This window comes from Lissotriton helveticus, chromosome 8, assembly GCF_964261635.1.
Source record: "Lissotriton helveticus chromosome 8, aLisHel1.1, whole genome shotgun sequence".
In the NCBI taxonomy this organism is placed as follows: Eukaryota; Metazoa; Chordata; class Amphibia; order Caudata; family Salamandridae; genus Lissotriton; species Lissotriton helveticus.
In genome coordinates, this window is record NC_136069.1 from 24,847,182 (window position 1) to 24,866,919 (window position 19,738).

Below are 19,738 nucleotides of genomic sequence, written 5' to 3' on the forward strand. Positions count from 1 at the left end.
AGTCAGCTTTTAAAATTGCTATTAAAAAATGTGTCAGAATGAGATCACTAAATATGGACAAAGCATTTTTTGCAAAACGTAGCCACTCCTGGGCACTTATAAACTCATACAGACGGCTAGCCCCCGCAACGTATTTGTCGTGTACATACTCTCTGTATCTTAAACGTAGTCTTATAGCTATCAGAATGGGTGACTGGCGTTTCTTGCAAGACCAGCCCTCCTGACAACGTACGGTGGAAGATACAACCTGCAGAGGATGTGGCAAAATGGGGGAAACTTTGCTGCATGTGGTCTGCCTCTGCCCTTTGTACAATTCTCAACGTAGGTGCAAATTAAAAGCTGAATGGAATAGGTTGGGTGCCCGGACCTGCAGGCAAGCCATCATTATGGCCTTGAACCCAGAAAACACAGTTTTAAATATAAGGCTAGCCATTTTTATACAGCAAGCATACCGTAATTTTAACCAATTGAGTCCACACTGAGTCTTGCCGAGATCTTTTTAACTACTAATATACCATACAATATCTATTAAGGAAGTAAAAATGAAACAATCATAAAATGTATTGTAAGAGCATTGGTCTGTTTTTATACATAAGATACTACTGGTTGTGTTCAGCTTATAATGTTATTTAATAAGAAGGATCAAGTTGTGGATAATTTCCACTTTTTATACGACCGTCAAATAATTAACCGCGTCTTTTTACTCTTTTTCAATATTTGTATTATAATGTGAATTTTGTATTCTTCTTTTAAAGATATCTGTGTTATATCTAAATAAAGACATTTGATTTGACCAAGACTTTGAAAAAGAAATGGTAAGCATTAGTAATCCATTTACAACACTTTCACCTCAACTCTAGAATTTGGGATATAAATATGGCTTGTTTGACCCTTCGACCATGCAAATCTTTTAGATGGATCAACAAAACTCTTCAGTAATCCCAAGGGCATGATTGAGATTCTTGATCAACATCATCCTATCAATTTGAGGCAACAAGATATTGTTCATTTGTAGTCTATTTGATTGATAATGCTGTGTCCTCTGTCACACATCAATTGTTTGTGGCTGGGTCGTAGTATTGCATCACTTCTCCATATTATGCTTGCTCCGCTGGGCTTCACTTCTATTGAACATTCCATCATTGTTTGTTTGTTCTGTGTTGTATGTATTATTTGTTTTAATAAGTTCTAAGATTCTTTTATTACTATTTTTATTAATACTTCTCATCTCAGTCATCTTTTTCTTCTCTGATTCTTTCTCCTCCTTTCAGTTATTTTTATGATTTTAAATTGTCCAACCTAAAATTGTTTTATCAAATGTTAAACTCTTCAGACATAGCATGCCTGAAGCATAAAGCATAGAAAGATCAATAAATATTTTTCTAGGCATATTAGTCTATTCAATAGAGTGTCTGGTCTAAAAATAGAGCCTTATCTAGTACTTAAAGGAACACTGTCAAGCTTAACAATTTCAGAAGTAACAGCTTTCCAACCAATTTGGCTCATCTGTTGTAGGATCATAAATATTGACTAAATACAAAACTGTTTAATCAATCAATCTGTAATTCCGCATGTATAAACCTAGCATTAACAACATTTGAAGAAGAAGACTTTTAGAAAAATGAACGGTCACACCATTTTTCTTTTTTTCAGCAGAGAAAAAACAAAACCTCCAAAGTAACCTTTGACCATGGAGGATAAAATCTTCTCATTCACATCTATTTTCTGCATCACACAAATATTAGTTTCTGTGACCAAGTTTAAACTTTTTTGAACATTTCCTGTTTGTACTTTTTTAATTTTGTTTTCAAAAACACAAAATTATCAAATATTTGTAGACTTCATTTTCCCACTGGTAAAGAATTTACCCTTTTCTCGAATCCTTGTTCGCCATATCACAGGATTGATTAGCTACTGGCATCTAGAACAGGGTTCTCTAAAGTCAGTCCTGGAGGGCTGGGCCCGTGCCAAATTATTTGAATGTCTCCATTTAGGTAAATGTAGTTTATCTTAAAAATCTGGCATGGATCCCGCCCTCCAGGAACGACTGTGGAGAACCCCATTCTAGAGGTTTATGCCAAACAATCCCCTGTCCCAAGATGCATGCAATTGATATTTAAGGCCATGTAATGATATATGTTTTAAATAAACTAGGCCAACAGTAGCTCCATAAATCCTGCAGAAAAATGAATGCTGATATTGTTCTCGAAGATGAATACAAAAAACAAATTAATAAATTCTTTTTTTGCTTTTTTTGCTGTTGATGCAGACAATGACACGTCTAAAGTAACCTTGTGGGATTTGTTCAAGGCTTATAATAGATGTTTAGCTATCTCTCTTACAGTTAATGCAAACAAACTATTCTCTCATAAATAACTAATTTATAAACAGAGATTACTAAATAAGAAAGGCTATTTTCTCCTCAAATAAGTGGTTTAGAAAAAACAACTACAAACATTACGATGCAAACATGGTGGTCTGCACATATCAAACAATAGAGCAAAGATTTATTTTCAAGCCAATAGATCTAGGAAACTCCTTGCTAATTGCGTAAAAAACACGATAAACTAACAAAACATGCTATTCAATCTGATTTCTGATAATTGTTGACATCTTTCAAGGATATTTTATCTTAACTAAAGACAACAGAGATTCTTTACTTGTCCTAATTTCTCTTTCAAAATTCAATCTGCCATTGCGTCAATTAATTCTTAAAAATCATCTGTCCCAAATGGCATTTCTGCTGAGTTATATAAAACCTTCACTCCACAATTAGCATCCTATTTTCTTACACATTTTGCACAATATGCAGCTTTACCCGATTCTTTTTCTGAAGCCTTGATTCCTAAGCAAGATACAAATTCCACAATTGTTTCCACGTACAGATCAGTATCATTAATCAATGACGATTGTAAAACCCATGGCAAATTTCTTGCTACTAGACTATCTAAAGAACTTGGTCAGCTAATTCACACTAGCCACGTTGGTTTTATGAAATACAAATTGTGTGCTCTACATCAGACTGGTTTGCCATGGTCTTTCATCTATAATAAAGACTTACCATCAGACTTACTTGCAGTAGATGCAGAAAAGTGTTGATACATTTAATTGGCTCTTTTTATGTCGATTTATAGTGCTGTTATTTTTGGTCAGCCTTTTTTTTAACATGGATAGAGCTTGTTATATTTCTCCTACAGCTAAAGTCTTAGATAGTGCCCATATTTATAACTCCTATCTCTTTTAAGGAACTAGACAGGGTTCCCCCTTTCTCCCCTTCTTTTTATATTGGCGATTGAACCTCTACTTAGCCTTATATGGATCTCTCCTCATAATAAATGTCTTAGATTTGTTAACACTACTGCTCAGACTTCAGCATATGCTGATGATCTATTATTTATTTCTGATGCAGCTACATCAATTGTGATTATACTGGACGGAATTAAAAATTACTCACTAGTTTCAGATTATACCCTTAATGTAAATATGATATCATTGTTTCCTCTTACTGGATAATGCACATCAAATATGATTAAACAATATAATAGTGTCTGATGTCCAAATAAACTTGAATACCTCAGAATCCTTTTTGCAAATAGTTTACAGTATACTTAAAAATGAATGTGTTATTCAAAAAGTTAAAATGGGACATTGATCTTTCTTAATTTGACTTAGTGGGGGTGGATTAAGTAAATTAAAAATGGTGGTTGTCCTGCAGCTATTGTATGTGTTACCTCTTTAAGTCCCATTATCCTTTTGTGAAAGGTAGCAGAAAATACTATCCAACTTTATTTGGAATCCCCAGGAAAAAAGTTATTTGAAACTCCAAAGTGACATTAGCAATGCTGTTTTGAGACTATCTAATTTTTATGATCACCACACTACCTTTATTGTATGACCGGGATCCTCTTTGGTTCAAAATGCTACATTAACCTCTACTATTATGTGAGTTAAACTTGAATACCTAACTAATCACTTCCCCTAATAACTATCTCCATCATAAAATCTTTTAACAAACTATCTCCAGTTATTAGAGCTACAAAACTAGCTCTCTTGTATGATGAATTATTTTATACTAGCATTAAACATTCTAAACAGACTTCTTTGTGGTTAAATCCTGCTATGAAACTTCATTGTGATATAAATTATTGGAAAAACTGTACATATCCCAGAATGTTTTACTTCTCCAAAATAAGTCAAGTTAATGAGTTATTTTTAATCATTCACTAATTTACTACAATTCTTTTTTCTTCCTTCCTCTGAACTCCCTAAAAATGGAATGCTATCAACTCCCTTCTTTGTTTCACAATGTTATTCTAGAACTGTCTTTAAAAAAAAAAATTCAGCAATATGATCATGTTACATAAAGGTTTACAAGAAAATATTATCCCTGTTTCCTTATAGTAATCAGATCTCTTTTTTATACTGTTTATAGACTCCTGTTAGATTGTTCGAAGCTAAACTATTGGATTATTACATTTGCTGGCATTGTCATGTTACTAATGGTTCTTTGAAACATTTATTTTTTGACTGCCCATTGCTATATATGCTTTTTAGTCTGGCGTATGGGCTATTATTTGGAAAATATCAATATATCTATTAAATTGCCATATTCTGTTGTATGAAAATTGTTTGCCCTATTGTCGTGCATATCTGTCACTAATCAGGCAATATTTAATCTATTATATTTAATTGTAAAAATGCTAATTTATTGTTTATACATACCTGGTGGGCATGGATCATATTTACAACACAAGGTGATAGAATGTCTTCTCATCCTACTCTTACATTACATAAACATGACATTTTGAGGAGAACACTGAACTATTATGTTTTTCAAAATGTATACCTTGCCATAGGTATATAGGTATTAATATAATGATCTAAATGATACTTTCTATTACTCATACTGTAACTTCATAGCTATCTTATTGTCTTTTGATATATTCTAGTGATATGATTCATCAGTGCTTCATATGACTTTATAAGTACCAGTATTTTGTTATTGTTTCTTCTTTATGTGCTCTTTTTTTCATGTTTATTGTACAGTCTGATTACAAAAGCTTAATTAAATAGTTTTAACTCAAAACTTATTTTTAGGAGAGTAGAACGTTATGGAGAGCTCAACAGAATGTATACCACTTCTTTCCCCAAGCGCACTTCTTTAAAAAAGAAAATGCTAAACTAAATGTAGACTCAAAAATCAGATACCCCACAAACCTCTATATTAACTTGATACTATCTAATCTTCGTAGACAATGATTTGCTATGTTGGGGTACTCCAGGGCTCAGCCCCATGTTATTTAACGTCTATATTGCCCCCCTTTCTGTGGTAGCTCAAGCCTAGGGCTTTAATGTTGTGTCGTACGCTGGAGACAAAGCGATACAAAAGGGGATGATGGACGGAGCGCTTGAGCAAATCAAACACTCACCCCCAGTCAACTGATCTGGGTTTAATCCATCACCATTCTTTAGCCCACTCAGCCACCTCATTTCAGACATGGCTATATGCAAATCAGTCTGACCCTGTGCCTCATGGGAACAGTCCAGCCCGAACTGCCAAGCCATGTCTTCCATGGACCGGAAACAAGCATCCTGGGACCGGTTTCGATTCATAATCCTCATCAGCCAGGCTATCTTACATCCAGTGGCCAAGTGAGCAAGGGACTCACGTCTGAGCATACCCTGCCACACTTAGGGCGAACAAAGCGATACAAAAGGGGATGATGGACGGAGCGCTTGAGCAAATCAAACACTCACCCCAGTCAACTGATCTGGGTTTAATCCATCACCATTCTTTAGTCCACTCAGCCACCCCATTTCAGACATGGCTATATGCAAATCAGTCTGACCCTGTGCCTCATGGGAACAGTCCAGCCCGAACTGCCAAGCCATGTCTTCCATGGACCGGAAACAAGCATCCTGGGACCGGTTTCGGATTCCTAATCCTCATCAGCCAGGCTATCTTGACTCCAGTGGCCAGGTGAGCAAGGGATTCACGTCTGAGCATACCCTGCCACACTTATGGTGAACAAAGCGATACAAAAGGGGATGATGGACGGAGCGCTTGAGCAAATCAAACACTCACCCCCAGTCAACTGATCTGGGTTTAATCCATCACCATTCTTTAGCCCACTCAGCAACCCCTTTTCAGACATGGCTATATGCAAATCTGTCTGACCCTGTGCCTCATGGGAACAGTCCAGCCTGAACTGCCAAGCCATGTCTTCCATGGACCGGAAACAAGCATCCTGGGACCGGTTTCGGATTCATAATCCTCATCAGCCAGGCTATCTTGAATCCAGTGGCCAAGTGAGCAAGGGACTCACGTCTGAGCATACCCTGCCACACTTAGGGCGAACAAAGCGATACAAAAGGGGATGATGGACGGAGCGCTTGAGCAAATCAAACATTCACCTCCAGTCAACTGATCTGGGTTTAATCCCTCACCATTCTTTAGCCCACTCAGCCACCCCATTTCAGACATGGCTATATGCAAATCAGTCTGACCCTGTGCCTCATGGGAACAGTCCAGCCCGAACTGCCAAGCCATGTCTTCCATGGACCAGAAACAAGCATCCTGGACCCGGTTTCGGATTCATAATCCTCATCAGCCAGGAGAGACACCCAGTTGATGTTTGCATTCAATGACCTAAACAACTCAGCTATAGACAGTTTTCAAGGCTGACTTCTGCAGTGGCAGACTGGATGTTTAGGAACTGACTCAGCCTAAACTCAGAAAAATCTGAGATCCTAGTCTTCAGCACCTCCTCTCTGCCGGATATGGTGAGAATTTGGCCGTCTGAACTGGGCTTCCCTCTTGCCCCCACCTCCATGGCAAAAAACATAGGTGTCAAAATTGGCATCTCACTGTCCTTTATACCGCAAGTCAATGCCACAACTGGTACATGCTTTGCAGTAGTGAAATCTCTCAGGGAAATAATGTTCAAATTTCTACCTATCATCTAGGCTTGATTATGCAAATATCCTGCTCCTTGAGGAACCTCAAGGGTGTGTAAATAGACTAAAATGCTACGGCTCGCCTGGCCCTGAATTTACCAAAATTCAACTCAATCCGTAAGGGACTGAAAATACTCCACAGGCTTCCTATCAGTCAAAGAATTTAATTCAAAGCACTTCTATTCACTTATAGAGCTGTGAATCTGACAGGCCCGAGTTACAGTCAGGACCAAGTGAAAATATATCCGCCCTCAGAAATTTACAGTCTGCTCACCAAAATGTACGTGTCGTCCCAAGAATATACAAATCCAGAGCTGGGGGCAGGGCTTTCTCTTATCTGGCATCCAAACTGTGGAATTTGTATCCTGATTGTATTAGGAATATACAGTCAAAGTTCATGGTCTCTTAGACAGTTCAACTATTCTTTCTGGTTACTTTACCTCCAACTAGCGCTGGACGCTCCTGCTGGAGCAGCTGTCGCACTTCTATAAAACTTCATTCTTTGTTCAACGAAAGCCGACATGCTTGAGTAATGATTTTTCATGGTGATGAAGACTTTGTGTGAAATACTTGTTTTGAAACCAATGTTAAACGAAATGCCCTAATATTAATAAATCAAACTGTATCGTTGTTGCTGCATAGAGACTAATATGTTCTCAATGGGCAGTGGGGCCATGACTCTTGAGTAGCGAAGCCTTGAGTGAGTCCACTCCCATCCATCATCAATGCTAATAAATTGCAGGTTTCGTTCAGCAGCTTTGCATATTATGGCTTATGTCATGCTGTGTTTTCATGTGCAGTAGTGTTCATTGCAAAGTTATTTAGCCATAAAAAAAGCACAAGGGTTTACATCTGTACAATGATGACTGTAAACAAGTCTTTTGTGTAGCGCCAATGATTTTAAAATGTAATCTTTAATGCATCAGGCTTCTCAAAATCAGACAATGTTACCAGACCTATAGGTTTAGTGACCTCAGTGATCTACTCAACCTATCTGTAAAGCACTTGACCCATAAACTTGTCCCAAATTGTGTGATCCTAGGCAAATATTTTATTTCACTGAGTCACCTTTTTCTTCATTAACACATACAAGGGCATCTTCAACTGTTTGAGTTCAGCATATCTTTTGTGCAAAATACTCTTTTATTTGATTAACTTTTGCTCCAATTATAATAAAAATCTAGACCACATATAGGATACAAGTGGCCCCTGACTTCTCTCTTGGTTCACTAATAGCATTGTGTTAGAAATGGGGGTCTAAAGTTGGCAAGGGCGTGCACCTTTGTCCAAATAGGGACCCTTCTTCCTAGTCAGGATAAGGGAGTTACCCTCCTAAAACAACCACTGCGCACCCCCTTGGTAGCTTGGCACGAACAGTCAGGCTTATCTTAGAGGCAGAGTGTAAAGCATTTGCACATAACCAACAGTAATACAGTGTAAGCACTACAAAAGGACACCACTCCAGTTTAGAAAAATAGCCAATATTTTTATATACTTTAAGACAAAACCAAAAACGATAAAAATACACAATACAATACTTAAAAATCTACAGTTATCAAAATATGCTTTAAAGACAGTTCCTTGAGGTTGATAGCTCCGTCCGGGGCTATCACGGCATCATGAGCAAACAAGTCCAACAGTTCTGGCAGACCGCGGCGTCGCGGGCCAGCTACGGTGTTGGGAAGACCAGCAAACAGTACCTTTTAGAAATGCAGGACGTGTATGACCTCTCGTTGAGCTTCCAAAAACACGGCATCCACAGGTGTCGGTTCCAGAGGTTGGTGCTGTAGTTGGGACCTTCGAAGTCACACACGTTCCAGGTCGATATCCTCTCTGATGGAGCGAGGAGCGCTGGCATCAGCAGGCTTCATGTGCTGCGGTGCAAAGTGCAGCGATGCGGTGCCCTCAGGTCACAGTGCAAGCTGCGGCTCGGTGGTGGCATCAGATGGCGTCGTTGGTGAGACCAGCGTCGCGGTGCGAGATGAAGGCGGTGTTCGTCACGGTGCTGGCAGGTCACGGTGCAAGCAGCGGCGTCATCGTTACTGAAGCACGGACGAACTGGAGTCAATGGCGCCGGTAAGCTAAGGCTTTGGTGCGGGATTAGGGCAGTGCATCGTGTAACTTTACGAGCGAAGCCCTTGAACCATGTTGCAAGCAGCGTCGTCGATTTTGGCCTGGAGCAGCGTCGTCAGGAATACCAAGGCGTCGTCATTAAGCGAGGCGGTGCCCACAAGTCGCGGTGCGAGTAGCGGCTCGGTGGCGGCGTCAACAGGCGTCGGTGAGACCAGGGTCATGATGTGGTGTTGCAACGGTGCCCTCTGCGGTGCCAAGGCATCGTCGTGAAACAAAGCGGTGCAGAGTGCGGTGCCCACAGGTCACAGTGCAAGCAACGGCTCATTGGTGGCATCAGCAAGTGGCGTCGGTGAGACCAGGGTCGTGGTGCGGCGGTGCCTTCAGGACAGGGAGTCGGCAGCAGCGGCGGCGTAGACGTCATCGTGTTGCTTTTCTTCTGTTGCAGCACAAAACACACAGTCCACAGTGCTGAGGGCAGAAGAGCTTGAAGTCTTTGCTGTTACTGAGACTACTTGAACAGGGGGCAAGCTCTACCTCAAGCCCTTGGAGAAACTCACAAAAGTACATTGCAGAAGGTTCAGTAAGTCCTTTCACTGCCCAAGACAGAAGCAGCCACTGCAGGCCAACACAGCAAAGCACACAGCAATGTGGTAGTTCCTCCTCCCAGCTTATCCAGCTCTTCTTCTTGGCAGTCTTCTTGGTCCAAAAGAGTTCCAAGGTTCAGGGGTCTGGGCCCAAATATTTATATCCCAGAGTCCTTTGATCTCTTAGGCAGAGAGTGTCTGTGCCCAGCCAGAACCAGTTCTGCCTTCTCTTGTGTGATTTACTGGCAGGAGGTGGAGACTGCATTGTCCGGGGCAGACCAGGCCCTTTGAGGTGCAAGGAAATCTCCCCTTTCCCCCTTTGCAGCCCGGGTCCCCAGCCTTCTGTGATCCAAAACCCAGACAGGCAATCCACATTCCAGCAGAGGCACACGGGATGACTGAGCAAGAAAATACCTACTTTCTGAAAGTGGTATTTTCAAACACATAATGTAAAAATCACCTTCACTAAAAGATGTATCTTTAGATTCTGAGTTCAGGCATACTACATTGTATTTCCCTACCTAGTTCCCAGGACCAGTTATGTTTAAAAAGATGTTATAAACAAACTTCCCATTCTGTCCTGTGGGGAACAGGTAGCCTTGCAATAGTGAAAAATGAAATGGGATGTAATACAATATCAGGATATGCCACACACACCAGGGCATGTCCTACTTTTCACATACACTGCACCCTGCCCACAGGAGTACCTTGGGCCTACTTCAGGGGTGACTAACATGAAGAAAAGTGAAGGTGTAGGGCCTGGCAACTGGGTGCAATTGCCAAGTCGGCACAGCAGTTACCAACTGTGCGCAAATTTGCAATGGCAGGTCCGAGTTGCCTTTTTAGGGCTACTCGCGTGGGTGGCACAATCAGTGCTGCAGGCCCACTGGTAGCATTTGACTTACAGGCCCTGGCACACGCAGTGCACTTTACTAGGGACTAACAAGTAAATCAAATATCCAATCATGGAAACACCAATCTATAACGCACTTTACCACAGGAGTACTTGCACTTTCCCACTGATCAGCAGTGAGAAAAGTGCGCAGAAACATTATGCCAGCAATAACAGAGTCAAAACCGGGAGGGCAGAAGCAAAAACTCAGGGGAAACACGTCAAAAGATGCCAAGTCTAACATATTGTCACCAAAATGACAGAAAAGTTTCTTAGTTCATATTTGTTTTACCGATAGAACTATATTGCCTACACAATGTGTAAAATTGGGTTTCATCAAATATTTATCATTTGGACACCACCAAGTAATTTATTTTGATCCTATTAAAATCTTTGTTTCATTTCACTTCAGAATTACAAGAAGTGCTTTCCCGGTTATAGGAAAAACTTTTGATGTATTTGTTCAGTTCATTTACAAATTATATAAATGTTGTATGCCCAGCACAATTTTCAGACAGACAGACAGGATAAAATATAAGCTGCAAATTGTTAGAAGACATATGCTGACATTTGACCAGCAAATGTGTCAAGATTTAAAGACCTCTTTACTGCTCATTCACTTTCTAAATTAACAGAACACCTGTTTTTTACCACCTTCAGCTCTCTCGCCAAACTGGGCTAGTAGGCCCTAAAAATAGCTTGCCCTGATTAAATCAGACTCACCATGGCGAGTGGGCGTGTAGATTTCTTACAGCCTGGGCATTAAGCATTGCTTCCTCAGTGCAGTAAAACTGTTATAGCCACATAATTGCCTTTTTGGCCACATATTTTAAATACCTGTGCCACATAATTTAGTCCTCCATTGCCCCCACAACTCATGTTGATGAAATCTATTTTTCACAGTGAAAAATGTTATATTTTCCATATTTCATGGTTCCCTCTGGGTTTTACTAGCACAGTAAAAACACTCAAACATGGTATCTGTAGTGAGAATATTTTTTATTACTATAATTACAAAGTTAACACCTGCAACTTACAATGAAAATGAGTATGTACTTATGGTTATACTTTGGAATCTATTTTAAATTTGTAGCTGTTATTTACATTGTAGGGATTTTTAACAAGAACAAAATCAGTTCACTTTAACAGCTTGCATTTCACCATGGAGCAACCCTAACCACTGTGTTATGTTCTGAATCTTGAGTTTGTGCTTCTCCAAACCAAGTACTCTTAAAAAACAAAAAATGCCTGCCAATATGTATGACATGAATCCTACACCTTGTTCGCCCCCTTTATTTTATGTAACATTTTCTATACACTGATTTGAACACATATGATTCATTGTCTCTGTATTTGTGTGATGTAAAGTGCCCCAACACCCTACACTGGTATGAGAGGCGCTATACAATTAATTAAATACATGTGAGAGAGGGGCTACGGGGAGATGCGGGACACTGTTGGATGGTGACTGTGAGGAAATCATTGAAGAGCTTTGATATAGATTGTTGAACCCTGGTGACTGAAAATGCAATATTTGCTCACATTTTCTTGGGGGAGATTATCCCCAAAACCTTCCTTGTAGTGGTCATGCTCGCTCACTGCATCACTTTGCACTGCATGGAGGCTGATCTGGCAAATTTGCCAGTGCTGCTTTGGGATCCTAGTCCAGCCCTGCCTGCGAGTCATACAATCACAGGATTTGCAACAGTTATATGGGTTTTTGCTATATACAAAACCCACTTGGTGGTTTGGAAAAGCCTTTCCAACTCGCAAAATAGGTTTACTGACTCATTCTGAATCACAAATAGGAAGGGGCTTCTGTCTGAGTCATAATGAGAGGTTTGCAGCATACATTTTGTTGCAAATCATTCATAAGTTACCGATTACTGAAAGAAGGTAGTAACCAATTTGGAAAGGAGAAGCATTCCCCATTAGACAGCTTCCCCTTTTGGAATAATGTTGGGCGAGATGGTGACTCGGGGGTGTGGGATGATTAGAGGAGCAGGCAATGGTCCCAAATAGGAAACTTTGAATCTTACTTTTTTTTATTTTGTATTTATTTATTTGTATGGGCTCCTTTAAGGAAGGCAGGCTGCTATTTTTTAAAGTTTCTCTTTTGGGAATGTAAATACAGGGAGGATGGTCTGATGTTCCTTGCAAGTCACCAACCCTAGGTTTATGCCAAATAGCAAGCTGTCTAAATAATATTCATTAGACATGTTGTTCTGCGACTGGAGATATTGTGATTCAACCTATTAGTACATAAGCTGCAAATAGACAAAGCCATATTTGCAACTGGTTTATTTGTACATCCCTCTATCTCAAAATGTTAGCATTTCTAAGCAAAAGCTAAAAGTACCACCCATGTCTACACCTCAATGACCTAGCAGTATTTACGTGTTACACTTAATGCTTTCATTCATTCATTTAACTCAAATATAATTTTCCGTAAAGTGAGGCAAATTCATGAATCGATTTCAGCAAAACACAAATGAATGGTACATCATGCAATCAGCCCTTGTGATGGGGAATTAAAGACAAAATTTACACAAGTACTTTAGTGGTTACAACGTTTTGTCTATTCAATATACCGGCACAATGTGTGTTTCTGGTGTTTGGGCTCTGGGCACCACTCTGTCGGGCAACACATGTGCCCTCCTGCATCTAAAGGTGATCCGAACTGAGAATCACATCACGGTCATAAGAAGTTGAGACACTCGTGAAAGTCCCTGTCCCATTCCAGGGCATGGCCGCAGTCTCACTCTTACTTCCTGGGCTGCACCATTTGATTGTATATAGAGAAAGATTTTAGTCTATTAAATCACACAAATAGGTTTTTGTTATACACCAGACATGCTGAGCTCACATATTTGAAGGTGCTCACATATGTGATAATGAAGAAAATGGCAGCTCAGTAAATTAAAATATTTGCCCAGGGTCCCCATAATTTGAAACCAGTTTATGGGGCTGGAGCATTACAGTTAGGTGGGTAGTTATTTAAGTCACTAGACCTGCAAGTCTGGTAAAATGTTTGATTTTCTGAGACCTGGTCTAGAGTCCCGAACTGAATGATGAAGCCTGCCACTAGTTGATTCTAGTGGGTGAGGATCCTTTAAAAAACCTTTTTGTTGACCCCTGATTGATATTGGCTTTTTGGACATTACTCCTTTGTGATTGTCCCTTTAAATACTCATCTATTTAGAGAAGTGTGATAGTTGTGTCCGCTCAAGGAAGCTGTGCTCATGATGTCTGCTATGTTCAGGATGTTCCTTTGTATTGTACATTTTGAATGTCTTGAACAAGCTGAACAATCTATTGTATTTCTGTATCACATAAAATGTCAACAAATGCAAGGTCTAGGATGGAATGCTTGAATTAATCTCATGCAGTGGCAATCTCCCGGAGCCACATCCCAATCCATTGTTTTTCTCCCAGCATGCCATCCTAGGTTGGACCCAGCCATTTGAATATCAGTCTTGATCCTGCTCCACTAGGAACAATCCAGTCTGAATTGCCAGCCTGGTCCCCTCTGAACTGGAAAACAAGCAACACAGGGCCAGAAGAGGTAAACAGGTTCCCCCGGTGACAGACCAAATTCTCCCAGTGATAAAGACCAAAATAATCACAGATTTGTCAGATTCATGGAGGGGACCGGAACAAGTGGATTTCTTGAAAGCATAGCTGTTCTTAATACAGCCTGAAAATGTTTCCTCTTGCTGTTTTATAGAAATTGGTCTCAGAGGTCTAGCCCTTCAGTGGATGGTGAGCTTTCTCGCCTCACGCTTCTAGACTGTTAACCTAGGCCCATTCTGGTCATAGACTATGGATTTGATTAATGGTGTGCCTCAGGGCTCATGCTTAAGCCCCACCCTGTTTATCATATATGTCGCTCCCTTGGCCGACCTCCTTAGGACTTTTTATTCCAATTTCTTATGCTGATGATACTCCGCTTCTTTTTTCTTTCAATTAATCTACTCCCGCAGCCCAGTCCACTTTCTCCAGAGGTACGGTAGCCATCTCCAATTGGATGAGGTGCAATTTCCTCCAACTTAATGCAGGGAAGACTGAGATCATGCTCTTCGGAGACTTACCTCTGCTGTGGTCACCGAATTGGTGGCCGGTGGAGCTCGGTGATCCCCCTGTACCCAAGACTGTTATTAAGAATCTAGACATTCGCCTAGACCAGGATTTGACCATGAAGGAACTTGTGGCCCTCACGGCCGGTTCCTGTTTCCACGTGCTCTGTCTGTTACGACGAGTCTTCCCTTTTTTACCAGTACCCACACGGAAAACTCTATTCAGGCACTGCTATTAAGTCGATTAGATTACTGTAACGCTCTCCTGGTCTCAGCCAATGACTCCTCGCTGTGCAGATTGTAGGTAGTCCAGAACACAACGGCGCGCCTTGTCTCCAATGCTCCACCTAGAACGGCTTCTTTTCCCCTTCTCCAATAGCGTCACTGGCTCCCGGTGCTCAAGCGAATTAAGTTTAAAATCTGCTCCTCGTCCACAAGGCACTGTATGACAAGGGACAACCTTACCTTGCTAAGAAACTTAATCAGTATACCACTACCAGGGCTCTTTGCTCCATAACCAAATCCCTTCTCTTGGTTCCCCTGTTTAAGAAATCAAGGATAGGTGGGAAAGCTTTCTCTCACCTTGCTCTGCTTTACTGGAACCAGCTCCCCACCCATCTGAGACAATGTCCTGACCATCTTCAATTTAGACGGCTACTCAAAACTGCTCTGTTTTAATTTTGCCCTTCTGTCAGCTTCTTGTTGCAGGTCCGCCGCGCAGAGATACCCCTTTGGGGGTGATTCAGGTGCTCTACAAAACACTTAAATAAAAGAAAGGGAACATAGGTAGATAATTAGTAAGCCTCCTCTCTCCGTGGATGCTGATAGCATGATACCCCAAGAAACGGGACAGAGAGATTATTCTTTGTAAGACTAGAGCAAAAGGGGTGACACTGTTTGACTCACCTAGAATAATGGTATTCCCAAATTATACCTCTGAGTCAGAAACAAGAAAAAACCTACGACCACATAAAGCAAAGACAGAGACCCCTGGGATTAAAATATATGCTTCTATATCCCTCCAAAGTAAAGGTGATATTCCAGGCCAAAACCTTTGAAACACCAGTAGATGCCTTAACATAGCTTCAGGAACGACCTAGACTGCACTGCTTGTAACAGAACACAGTTCTCCTCTGCCTCCATGACTGAAGGAAAGAACAGCCCTCCTGGCTCTTCTGAAGCTGGCCAAAACCATAGCGAGCGACCAACAGAGGTGGGTCGCTTAGTATTGGTTGAAACAACCTCATCTCCCCCATCACTTAGAAGGAGCATAGAGGAGCGAGCACTGGAAAGAGTTGCACAAGAGTGGAATTATTTCAGGTTATTATTGGGGTAAATAAATAGGTGTAGTTTAGATAGGTGTATTAGGGAGGGGGTTGGGCAACAGACCTTTCCTCAAGTTGAAGTGGGTGTAGTTCTATGCCCAGTAAGTACTGGAGATGTGGTGAAAGCAGTTGTTACAAATAGGAAAATGTTGGTGTTAATGTTTATATGCATGAAACTCAAGCGGCCATTGTCTGCACACCCATTCTGGGCTTTGATATGGCTTCATGATGACAAAACAGAGAACCGTAAAAATTGACTGTTCTCTCCTGGATCGTCATCTGCCTTCGAAATAAAATCAAAAGAGGGGTTGGCGCTCAATATGAGGTATTAATTCAGGAGATTCAGTTGGAGGGAACATAATATATAAATTGCTGGAAAGAGATCAATATGTTACCTTGGTGCATTTGGGCTTCTCCTGAGGTTTGACAACATTAGTCAGGAACCAACAAGAGCAGAACAGGTGGGTGGATCCTAACAGATGTTATGCTGCTGTTGAAGGGAGGTGGGGAGGCACAGTATTATATTGTTCACAACCCCAATGGGGAGTCCTTGAAAGGGCAGGCTACATGCTGATGTTGCAGATGCACATTATGGAGGGCACTTGAGTGATGTCATGGATGTAAATATAGCTAGAACAGCCACAGACTGACTATTCACGCACACCAGATTCACTTCTCACAATTTGTTAGACAAGCATTGGCATAGCCTATAGGTCTCGCCTTTGGGACCTTGTGTTTCACCATGCAGCACACTATCCTGGGTGCTACAACATCTACTGTTACTAGTCATCTTTTTTCTTCAATTCGGTCAAGTCTCCTGTGAGCCATTGCATCTTTATGGAGTATGGGACCGGTGGAGATTCCCCGCCCTCATCCCAGGCTGCCAATGGTTGTTATTGAACTAAGTGACACGGAAAGAGGAAAGTCTCTGGAGGGGGGCTGGTGTTGGTGGGGGGGAGGCATAGCACTTCTTCAGAGCTTATTAACCAGTGGTCTAAAGCCACAAGCAAACACGTAGTACAAATACAGAGTGCACATAGGCAGTCACACATAAAAACTTGTCTCCGTACAAACACCGCAGATACTAGGCATGAGCAGACGAACTGACCCAGGTGCAGAGAAACGAAGCATTTGCAATACAATCGGTCTCGCATTTATATGAGTTTGAGCTATTAGCATTGTTGATGATAATGCCTTTTTATTTATGTGTTTTGAAAACCTGCAAGCGGTGCGTAAACATAGTCCTTACTTACAAGAAGCAATGCTGGCAGTAACCGCACCTTTTTTACTGCCAGCCTTGCTTCTCGTAAGGAAAAATTGCTTGTTTACGCGAAGTTTGCAGGTTTTCAAAACACATAAAAGGCAATGTCATTTATAATGCCAATAGCTTAAACTCTCTCAAATACAAGACCTATTGTATCTTCAATGCTTGTTTAATGTGGCACTAATTTGGCTAAAAAGCATTAGAGCGTTTTACATGTCTACCAGATTACATTACACAAGGTCAGGTTTATTTTTATTTTTGTTTGTGAGTCACGGGGCTATTGAGTGCTTTGCCCAGAATCGTGAATGTTGAATGAATGATCTCACTCACACCTGGGTTACCATTTCCAAAGTTGGCAGCTCTGGCCATTAGGCCACATATTCTGTTTAATTAGTGGCTACTCTTGCTGCATGATGTTTTACAAAGTAATTACACTGATTATTGTCTTTTTAGTCTGTAAGTACAAACTGGGATTTCAGTCAGTCAAAAGCTCTTTATTTCGATTAATTAAAATCATAAAAGACAATACAGGAATAATAATCCTCCTCACATTTAAAATGAATAAAAAAATAAAATAAGCATTCAATTGTAACAATTAATGTGTATACTGTCTGCAAAACATTATATATAAGGTATAAAAAGGCCCATTATCCAGCAGTTAGTACATCAGGTATAAAGTGCATCAATAGGTGTTTCAAGTTAAAACCATAAGCCCCTTATGACCCAAATAGCTAATTACATTTGAAGGAGTCTTCTGTTATTTACCCGGGCCGCGGCCACCAAAAAACTGGCTACGCTATAGATGATCTGGGCAGAACTAAGCATTTGTAGGTATATGAGGGCAGGTCTTACTTGTACAAACCCAGCGTCACGCAAGTTTGGATTTAATTTTTTTTTCCGTGCCTCTGAATAATGCTCACAGAACATTACCAAGTGGAGTGTGTCTTGTGTGGAAAACCTGTCACAAGAACATGGTGGTGCGTCTTCGGGTTTCCCCCATTTAGGAAATGTGCCCAACATAAGATGAATAAGGTTGAACCGAAATCTGACCAACAAAAAGCGGTGGAAAGGCTTGGTGACACACTTCAGATACGGTTTAATAGATGGGGAAATTATTAAGCCATAAATGCTTCTCACCACTGGTTTTCTTAGCTCCTGCTCCTCCCTTTCCGCCTCCAACAGATTACGAAAGTTGTGTTTGATCCACCCTATATCCTCTTTCTTAATGCCCTGTGGCGATGAGTACAATACTGGTCGTCCCAGCCTGGCGCATGCCGCTCTAACATCCGACAGCCATGGGACCCTGTCCGCCTTCTCAAGGGCTACACAATCCTTCAGGATCAGGTGGTTAAGAGTAATCTCCTCGTTCAGCCAGGTTTTTGCCCAACAAATCAACGGGGCCATTTTTAGGTCATGCAAGACATAACCCAGGCCAACTTCAGAGTGAATTGAGAATATTGGGGACGATTGCGGGAGTGACAGGAGAGTTCTAAGAAACATGTTTTCTGTGATTTGTATTTTGGTCAAAGCAACATAGCCCCAAATAGGCGCTCCATAAGAGGCAATCGCTAAACACTTGGATTTGTAAATCTTTAGCATGGCCTCCATAGGTCTTGCTCCCAATCTTTTAGAGAAGTTCAGGAGAGCTGTTGTGGATCTTGCTACTACGTTGCTCTTCAGCTTCAACTGGGGGCCCCAATTGCCCTTCTCATCAAAAAGAACTCCCAAGAAGGAAAAAAACGGAACCCTCGTCAGGTCAGCGCCATTACACGTGAAGGTTTTAACCTTAGTATTCTTGCTCTGTGCTCCGGTCACCATTACATGGGATTTTTTGATGTTAACTTTTAAGTCCAGGGCCTCCATGAAACTGCCGAAATGATCCAACAACCTCTGTAAGCCCAAGCCTGTGCGCGCAAGTAAAACGGCATCATCCGCGTACAGGAGGACCGGGATGCCCGATCCCCCTATACGCGGAGTGTCCAGTGTAGCCATGCCCAGGGATTTTTCGAGGGCATTAATATAGATCGTAAAGAGAAGAGGGGCCAGTATGCAGCCTTGTCTGACCCCCCTCCTAGAACTAAAATGCCCAGTACACCGGCCTTCCCTAGTAACCCTGACAGAAGCAGAGAGGTCCTGGTGAAGGACCATTAAAAAATTAACCAAAGATGCATCTAAACCGATTTCATGCAAAATCAACCATAATTTTGAACGGTTAACTAAATCGAATGCCGAAGATAGGTCCATGAAACCCAAATATAATAATCCCTCCTTAGCGACTGTATATTTGCTTATGAGGCGGTGTAGATTTAAACATTGGTCCAAGTTACCCCTGTGTTCTCTAAAACCATACTGGAGGTTAGAGAGCACCCCCCTGCCTAACAGCCAATCCCCCAATCTCTGGAGAATAACTCTGCCCAGGATTTTTACGGCAGAGTCTAGCAATGAAATTGGCCTATAGCAGGCGGGGTCCCTTCTATTCCCCTTTTTAAAAATAGGGACTATGACAGAAGAGGACCAAGAAGATGGGAAACCGGCTGTGGGTACCGCGTTAAACACATTGGTCAAAA

At 41.2% G+C, this 19,738-nt stretch overlaps 2 protein-coding genes across 2 annotated transcripts in view; one reads left to right on the forward strand and one right to left on the reverse strand.

The window, feature by feature from the left end:
• The window catches only part of LOC144772257 (uncharacterized), a 367,797-nt gene that overhangs the window by 210,524 nt on the left and 137,535 nt on the right, over nt 1-19,738 (reverse strand). The window contains 1 exon segment of the mRNA XM_078656480.1: nt 2,804-2,830. Within this exon segment, the coding sequence (XP_078512606.1) occupies nt 2,804-2,830 (27 nt within the window).
• The window catches only part of LOC144772252 (uncharacterized), a 186,317-nt gene that overhangs the window by 116,302 nt on the left and 50,277 nt on the right, over nt 1-19,738 (forward strand). The gene's annotated exons all lie outside the window — the stretch shown is intronic.